Source organism: Zea mays, chromosome 8, assembly GCF_902167145.1.
Source record: "Zea mays cultivar B73 chromosome 8, Zm-B73-REFERENCE-NAM-5.0, whole genome shotgun sequence".
Taxonomy (NCBI): domain Eukaryota; kingdom Viridiplantae; phylum Streptophyta; class Magnoliopsida; order Poales; family Poaceae; genus Zea; species Zea mays.
Window position 1 is genome coordinate 82,730,112 of NC_050103.1, and position 9,566 is coordinate 82,739,677.

At 43.2% G+C, this 9,566-nt stretch overlaps 1 protein-coding gene across 1 annotated transcript; it reads left to right on the plus strand.

Moving 5' to 3' along the window:
* The first annotated feature begins 861 nt into the window (after positions 1–861).
* LOC100282172 (integral membrane protein like) lies at positions 862–5,473 on the plus strand. Its single transcript, NM_001155084.1, is given in 8 exon segments — positions 862–1,054; positions 1,135–1,369; positions 2,835–3,019; positions 3,439–3,506; positions 3,608–3,740; positions 4,128–4,289; positions 4,369–4,635; positions 4,972–5,473. Coding segments are annotated over 7 exon segments (966 nt in total). The 5' UTR covers positions 862–1,054; positions 1,135–1,344; the 3' UTR covers positions 5,098–5,473.
* The last annotated feature ends 4,093 nt before the right edge of the window (positions 5,474–9,566 follow it).

A 9,566-nucleotide genomic window follows, 5' to 3' on the forward strand; every position in this document is an offset into this window, starting at 1 on the left:
GGGCGTCATGCGAGTAAAGCACGTTGTGCTGCCAGGCATGGTCGAGACTCGAGAGGAAGTGCGACGACGTCATTGTCAACATCGGCTCCAGTGCCACCTCTGACGTGCTTTCCTATTTCATCTATTCTGTCTACGTCGCCACCAAAGCCACAATACTAATAAGAGTTTTCCTTGCATCTCTCTAGCTAAATCGACAAGGGCCTATTCGTTTGAGCCAAAATTCATCCCGGAATTGTTCGAATTGATCAAACCCTATATAAATTAGACAAATAACCTGGCTAGGAATGGTTACAGGTGACCATTCCTTAGGAGCCGAACAGGCCTAAAGGTATAGGTAGGTATACCATAAAATCAGAAAAAAGCTACAAGCATTCCACCACGGCTACGCATTTTTAAGGACATGAAACTCAAGTGCCCTGGCAATATAGAACAACAATGCACATTTTCATTACTATAGATCCACTTCACAAGCAAATTAGAAGAATCCATACATCATACTTGGATAAACTTCCTTGAGCTCGTCCTCTATGCATGTATGTCCCAAATTTGCAATAAAGATAATAAAACAAGGTGGTATATCGCTTAAAAACTTGTCTCATTCATTCTACACCAAACATGACATATTATCAAGCTTTATACATCGGTCGGTTAATCTTTTTAAATTTTAATATATCTTATCATAACATGTTCACTCCGTAGCAACACACGAGCGTATATCTAGTAAGAGCATATAATAATAAATAGTGTTTTTACATATTAATATATCTTATCATTACATGTTAACTCTGTAGCAAAGAACATACACCTAGTACTATTAATATAATAATATAAAATAATATAAAAGTTAGCCAAGCGAACCGAACCACACTCTCGTCTCCCTCCTCCCCGTTCCTTATTCGCCAGACCGGAGGGAGGGGTACGAGCTTCACCGCTTTCATCCCGCCCGCGCTCCTCCCCAGATCTCGTCTCCATTAAAGCCGACCTTGCCCAGATTCGCGCCCTCCTCGCTCATATCTGAAAGCGGCTCTGATTTTCCAAGCCGACCGCAGGAGCGGTAGGTCTGACCGGGCGCGACCTCATGGGGCGCTTGCTGGCGCGGTTTGCTGATCAAAATGGGGTCTTTCTCGGCTGCAGGTGCACCGGGCCGCGTGATTCCGGCGGCTTGATTTGGAATTTGTGATCTTTCGGGGCATTCGTCGGTTTGTCTGTCGGTGACGGTGGTGCTGCGTTTCGAGGGCAGCGAAGATGGGTGTCGGCGGAGAGAAGTTCCAGCTGGGGACGGTGGGGGCGCTGAGCCTATCCGTGGTCTCCTCCGTCTCCATTGTCATCTGCAACAAGGCCCTCATGAGCTCCCTCGGCTTTAACTTCGGTGTGAGATCTGACTGTTTCCTGCCTCAGTTTCTTGATTTGTTATGTGTATGCTCGTGCTGGATGTTCGGTGATTCGCGTAGATTTGCGTGCTCCATTCGGGTTGTAGTTCTGGTGCATGAGATGTGTACGCAAGACTCAGCACTTCAGACGGTGTTTGCAGGGCTTTAGCTTCAGTGATAACTAGGAGTGCCAAATGGTATCTGTCCAAACTTCAACGGTCGTTGATTGGTGCCAGTTTGATTGTGAATGGTGAAACATGTGTGACCCTGGAGCTAACCTGATTTCGGTGAAAGCTTCAGAAAAGCTATTCTTTGCTTGGTTATTTCTCTAGCCCTCAGCACTCGAGTTTGACACCATCCGACCCACACGCCGGCAGCTCTGTCCCATCCGATAATGTGTCCCGCTCCATGTTGTTTTCTTCTTTATTATTTTGCTCCCCTAGCTGTTAATGTGGGACTGCTTTTACCTGCTGGGTCTCTCGAAGCGTCTCCACTGTCCGGCCATTTTAGGGCATGTACAGTGGAGAGACACCAAAACGGTTCTCCAAACACAGGAGACAACTAAGAGACTATATTGTACAATGGAGTGTCTATAAACGTAGTCTATTAATAAATACAGAATTAAATGTATTTGTATAGCATCAGATCGATAGAATAGACGACAAATTCGTACAGTGGGAAGTGAGGCGTCTGTTGTTACTTGGTTTACGAGCCAGAGGCGTCTCTTCACGGAGAGACGGCTCTAAGATTATTTTGCAAATAACCCCTTAAAACACCTTAAGAGCCCCCACATTAAACACCACTGTACATGCCCTTATATTCAGCGTCGTTGCCGATGCTACCGAGGTGAGGTCAAGCGATTTCTGGGTCGCTGTGATTTTTGCCACATCTCTTATTTGAATCCGTGAATCTCTTCAATTTGATTATGTCTGTTCTGCTCTGGCTGAGTAGTTACGTGCTAGTGTCTAAGTTGTGTGTTTAATTGGTGTAAATTGATTGTTCAATGGTCGTTTGGATTACACGAACAGTTATCTGTTTATCTTTTGCTGTTTTTTGTTTGTATATGTATGTTGTATTTGGTTGCCATTTGCAACCTTCCAGTTTAGCTTCCATAGGAATAATTTGGTTATTTTTTCCTATTTAAAACAAAGTGATACAGCAGTATAGGGAGCAAAGAATTGTTGTTGTTGTTGGATTCCAAGAAACGCGAAGATTCTCACGACGCGAAGATTCTCGCGATTATTTGATTCTCGCTTATTAGTACAACAGGTGAACTGTCGATTTTGTGAGAAGCGAAAATAATCTAGGCGTTTGGTGGGATTCTCACTTATTTTCATCCATAAGCGGATTATAAGTGAAACCAAACACGCCCCTTATTTTATCAACATGTGGTGGAGTATGCAAGTCTGATTTAAATGTCTTCTTATGGACTATGGTTGTGAAATATGTATTTGTCTTCTGCAGCCACTACCTTGACAAGCTGGCATCTGCTGGTTACATTCTGCTCCCTTCATGTGGCATTATGGATGAAATTCTTTGAGCATAAGCCTTTTGATTCAAGAACTGTCATGGGATTTGGAGTACTTAATGGAATCTCCATTGGGCTCCTCAACTTGAGTCTTGGCTTCAACTCTGTTGGGTTTTACCAGGTATAGACATATCTTAATGTAGTACTTGTACCATTCAGAATTTCTTAGATATTTCACTCTGGTCCTGCAATTATCACGGGTCTGTTACTGCACCAGTAATACTTATTTTCATTATGTGGTAGTACAACAATAACTACTCATGTATAAGTCAAGAAGAAAGTATCTTTTCATTGACATGTACCATACACTCTTTTTGACACTGTCATCCACCTTTTTATTGACACAATGTATGATGCACTTTTCTCTCTCTCAACATAATGTATCATCCACTTGTTTTGTGCTAGACACATTTTGTATGTTATTTTTATTGGATTTGCAAGGTCTTGAATATGTATTTATTGCAGTTTAATATTTGGTGTTCCCCTTCCTTAGATAATAATTAATCCACCTAACTGATGCTGAAATGCCTTTATATCTAGATGACTAAGCTGGCGATCATCCCGTGCACTGTCATCTTAGAGACACTTTTCTTCAGGAAGAAGTTCAGGTTTGTGTTTGATACATTTTGTGCATCTTTTCCATGATATCTTCAGCTAAGATCTCCTTTTTGGAAACTCATCAGCTAACATGTTTCTTACTTCACCGCAGTCGGAGTATCCAGATGTCCCTTTCTGTGCTCCTTCTTGGTGTTGGTGTTGCAACTGTCACTGATCTGCAACTCAATGCTGTGGGATCCATACTCTCCTTGCTGGCAATTATCACGACTTGCATTGCTCAAATTGTATCCTTTCAGCAGCAGCTCATATTTATTTTCCACAAAATGAAGTTTCAGTACCTAATAATGTTGTCTTTCTTTAGTATGATTTACACATATTTTAGACGGCATCTCCTATTTTCATGTGGCTACCTTCGTTTTCTAGTGTTCTACAAGGCAAAGAATATCTAGTTTTTGTTCACATCAAAACATGATATCAAACCTGCCATCATTTTTCTTTACACTGCTCTCCTATAAATAAGCAGAAGGTTGTCATGTTTTGACACAAGAACTTGCCAGTCTCGTATTTTTTGTAGTAACACTTGGTGTGTTTTCCTCCTGCTGCATATAACTCTTAATGCATTTAAGTTTCTGTTTTTTTGTCTGTTCCTGTAATCCTTGACCGTTCATCAGATGACAAACACTATCCAGAAGAAGTTCAAGGTCTCATCGACCCAACTGCTCTACCAGTCTTGCCCTTATCAATCACTGACCCTGTTTCTCATTGGCCCCTTCCTTGATGGCTTTTTGACTAACCAAAACGTCTTTGCTTTTAATTATACATCACAAGTTGTGGTGAGTTGCAAAACATCTTTGGTGCACATATCCCTACAGTTTCCATCACACTCTAAGTTTTCTCTTATTTTGTGTGCAGTTTTTCATTGTGTTGTCATGCCTGATATCGGTCTCAGTGAACTTCAGCACTTTTCTTGTGATTGGAAAGACGTCTCCTGTTACTTACCAAGTCCTGGGCCATCTTAAAACATGCCTTGTTCTTACCTTTGGTTATGTTTTGCTTCATGACCCATTTAGCTGGAGAAACATACTTGGGATCCTAATTGCAGTAGTTGGAATGGTCTTATATTCATACTTCTGCACAGTGGAGACCCAGCATAAGAACACTGAAGTCTCCCCACAGCAGGTACCTTTCTCATGCACTGGAGAAATTTCAGTGTGAACCATTAAATTCTTCTGCCCTTTCATTGGCAGTGACCCAGTGTGTAAATATGTTATACGAGTACCCAATACTGAAAGTGTGCTATTGTAGTGGTGAACATTGAATTTTTCTTTTTTTCCCTAAATTTTTACAATTACCTGTACATGGAACAAACTAGGCTCTACGTTCTTTTACTGTAAAAATGGGACAATATAGCTTTTGAGCAAAATTTTGACATGTACTATTAACGTATGTATTATTACAGATCCATCTGTTCCTGTCTCTTGTTTGTAATCGCCAACTGTTTTTCATATGTTGCAGGTGAAAGAAAGTGAGGCAGCCCCTTTGATCTCAGACTCTTTGAGCAAAGTTGAAAATGGGGGCGGTGTTGTTGATGACGAGCCTTTGAAGGTACCCATGTGGAGCTCAAAGTATTCGCGGGAGTGAAATTTTCTCCCGCTAGACGGTGGCATCATACAGGATTCAGTTTAGTAGGCAGATAGTAGGGTTGGAAGCCAACCCAGAGTGTAATGAACATTTGAGTTACATTTTTTGGCCTTTTTTAGCGTCACGATCTACTACTGGTAAAAGGGTCTGTTTCTTGGGAGGATCTTACCTTCAAGATTGCCAGATATACATTGAAACTAGACGGCAGATATTGTATGATTGTATCTGGACATGTTCCACATCGTCTAACTGTAACTTCCAACTGGTACATGGCATGCCTATATCCAAAGATAGATTTCTTTTTTTTTGTATCAGAAAGATCCGGTAAGACTTGCGCAAAATTTGTAGTACTATTGGTTCGAGTTTGTTTCTTTCAGTTCATGTTCACTTTAAAACTTTATCATGCAAGTTCTGTATATTACAAGTTCTTGCATGCAAAGGTTTTCCTTTATGATTTCTTTATGGTCCAAACAATGGTATACGAGGCTTCAATTGTATCTTATGAAAATTTGGGCATCACACGATTTTCAGATCAATTTGGCATTTTGCTATCTAATTTTAGTGGAGATCGGTAGGCAAATCATACAGGTATGGCACAACTGTTTTTTACATTTCTCACTCCAAGGTTCTAAAAAAACCCCCCAAAGAAAAAAACCTATTTAGACCAACTGGAGAGATAGTATGCACCAAAACTCCAGTCTGGAAATGAAATTATGCGGATGATCCGATGCTTCATATTTCTCCACTTCAACCATATGAGCAAAGTTGGTTTCAAAGCATGCACAAGAAATAATCAAATAAACCGCTGGCTCTTCATATGTATGATCTTCTGTTGTACCATGATCAGTGTAGAAACTAGTGGGCGATATGACAGTTCATTGTAGATAGGTCACTCGACCTTTGCAACTACGTCCTCTGGGAGGCTACTATCTGCAACTGCTTCTCGCACGAACCTGGAAAGCACATGGCATCAATGACAAGCCCCAGATTCATAGGTGTGCCGGAGTGATGAAATGGTAGGGGCTCCTATTTAGCTTTATATACATGATCAGAGAATTATCCCATTACAAATTGCGATTACTATATACTTGCTTATCTCCTTCTTTGTCGCAGATTGTTTCCCTACATATTCCGAGTCTTCATCTCCTAGCCGCCCGAGTTATCGTCGAATGTATAGCCCTTCGAGTGTTTGCAACTGCCTCATCCGACACATCCGGACTTCAACGACGCCTAACTCGGACGTCAGTCGTCATTAGTTTGGGTCGGGCTCACTTGAGTTGGCTATATCCTGCTGGTCCGTCCCTCAGGGAGACTCAGCAGGAAGCCCCTCAAACGGCCCATGTTATGTTTTAGTGTCTATGAGGACCTGGGGATATCTATACCCCACAATCTGAGGCTATCAACAAGACCACTGACATGTATTTATGGTGCATCATTGATGACCACCATTTAAAGTGGTTTATGGGCGCGAGTTGCCAACTATTGTTCGCATGATTCCGAGGATTGCCGAGTTGCTGTTGTTGCTCAGGCATAGGCGGTGTCTAAACAGAATTATTAGCAGATGTTTGGTCTTGAGTGCTACAGGCTTAGGCGGTAGCTAAACAGAATTATGATCGTGGTCATCGAGACTTATCTGTTGGATTTATGGGCTAGGTCCAATTGAGAAATTCAATTAAATCCTAGAAAAATCTCAAAATTCCATGTATGAGTATGACTAGGGAATGGTGCAACAAATAGTACCATATTGCTAGTCCAAGTGGAGTGGAACTAGTTTAAATATAGAGGCTACACTCACTCACCAAGTCATGGATGAGAGAAGAGAGTGTGGAGAACCACACGCGCGCTCACTCGCCTCGTCTGGCCGGGGTGGGGCAGAGGGCGCGAGCACGGGCGCACGACATGCACGTGAATGGTCCGCTGAAATCCGGCCTCTCGCCTTGCGGGGCGCGTCTTCCTTTTCCCGTTTTATTTTTGGTTACTTGGCTGTTAAGTTTAGAGCCCTAACGATCGTGATAAGGATCTGAGCCGTTATCAGAACGCGAGTCTATCGGTTCGTGGATAACGTGCAGATCGGATCACGGATCGTTATCGGTTCCCGGACATGGCCCTATATAAGGCGCCTGGCAGCCAACGTCAAACCCATCCCAACACAAGTTAGGTTTTTGCCTCTGCTCACAACTGCGCCGCCATCGTAGTTCTCTTCATCCCGACCGCCGACGTGCATCTGCGTTCGGGAGAGCAGGTCTCCGGGACCCTTCGCCTTCGAGATCCTGTACCGGGAGAGGGCGAATAAGGTTTTTGGGAAGCGCCCTCACGCGACTGCTCGCGATCTTGTCGTCGACCCTGCTGCTTCGACGTCATCGGCCCTGCTACTTCGACGTCATCGGCCCCCTGCTTCGACGTCATCAACCCTGCTGCTTTCGGCCCGCGTCGTCTACCAGTATGTCTGATCAGTACACATCATCTGATTTGACCTTATACTTCAGTTCATCTGTGTATGGTAGAGGTGTGTTGCATTTTTATGATTATGTTGTTAGGTAACCTGCTAGTTACTTGTTATGGAATAGACACCTAGACTATTTATTGTTGGTCATGATTTATATTCAGAATTTAATCTGGAAAATATCTAATATTTCAACATTATCTTTTGTTGTGGGCGATTGCGTTTGGTTGCGCCTACACCACCGCGCTCCAGCTCCACTTCAGGTAGCAAAAGTGAAGTTCTATCTAAGGTATTATGGATCATACATGATCTATGATGTTATCAATTTGGTGGCCTACAAACTGGAGTTACCCTCGCAAACCCGCATTCATGATGTGTTCCATGTGGGGCGTTTTGAAGAAATTCATAGACAACCCACCAGTTGTACCTCCAGCTATACCTCCCCTCCATTACGTTGCAGTACAAAAAACTCTGGCTCGCTCTGTAGTATGTGTTTGGCACGTGGAGTACAACAATTCCTAGTTCAATGGGCAGATCAACCGACTTCAGTAGCTACATGGAACACATCGATGATTTTCAGCGATAATATCCACAATGGCAGCTCGAGGATGACCTGCTTCTCGAGGGGGATGTTATGTGGGGACATCAATACTAGAGGAGAACCAAGAAGCGTTCAGAGGAGGACCAGGAAGAGTAGAGATTAAGATTAGACCAGTTCAAGTTTGTTAGAATAAATAGAATCAATTTGGATTTAGTTTGTTAGTTTGGATAAGTCTGCAATCAAGTTGTTAGATAAGTCTTGACAGTTAGATCTCCTCTTATTGGGAGAAGGGTCAGTTGGCCTTAGGCCTATATATTTAGAATTAGGGCCCGTTTGTTTGATTGGAATTGGGCTGAATTGGAATTTAATTCTTGGGCTGATTTGTTTGGCAAGCTATAGAATTGGAAAGTAATTTTCCATCCATTTCTTGGGCCTGAATCACAAGCCTCTAAAACTTTCTTACCCTAAAATGAGGAAATAGATTCCTGAATCGTCCTGAGCGCCGCCGCACCGCCTCACTCGTCTCCTCCCCGAGCGCCGCGTCGTCGCCTCCTCTGATCCGTCTCCTCCCCGAGATCTGCTCTCATCCTTCCGGGTAAGGATGCCCCTGCCTTCGCTTAGATAAACCACTCGCTCTCACCTGCGGGATCTTTACTTCATTGGGGGACCTCGATTCCGGTTACGCCTTTTCCCTCTCCGATCCGTTCAGCTTGTCCATGATTCGGTCTGGTCTGTTCTGCTGCGTCGGGGACCTGCTACTGGTAGCGAGATCGTTGGTAGAGCAATTACTCCCGTGCGTACTTGCAGGATCGACAGTGATAAGCCACCCGTGCTTTTCATCCGCAAGGAGCCGTGTGGTGTGATTTCGCACCCTCTAAGCATCTGCTCTTTTTCTTACGGACAAAGAGAAATCGATCCAAGTATTTTTCTTGCTAGGTCGATGCTCCACTCCGCCTGTTTTGTTTGCTGTGTGGATAACTAAGGCCTGTTTCAAACCCCTACAACTAATAGTTAGCCAGCTAATAAATTATTAGCTGGGTTGAGCCAAACTAATTATTAGCTGTGAGGTAGCTAACAATTAGCTGTGGTATTAGCTAATGGTGTTTGGAATCCAACAACTTAATTTTAGTAGCTATCTATTAGTTATAGAGGTTCTAAACAGGGGCCTAAGAAGGTAGCAAACTTTTTTTAAATAGACATCTGCGAGTGCTCATCTGGATCCCACGCCTTCTGAGTCTACTACACCAGGATAGTCTTTAGCTCAATCGTCGCCTTTGACCCTGCTCCTGGGCATTGTATATCACTTGATAGCTTTCCTCTTCCAGGAAAAAAAACTAGGATGCATTTGAATCCCTGTGGCTTATGCTAAGTCTGCCCTTGGTCAGTGGTCATGCAGCATTAGTCCGGTCATCTTCTTTGACCCAGTCGGAAATGGGTTTAGACCAATATAAGCATGACCCGTGTGCATACCCTCGGCCTGTACCC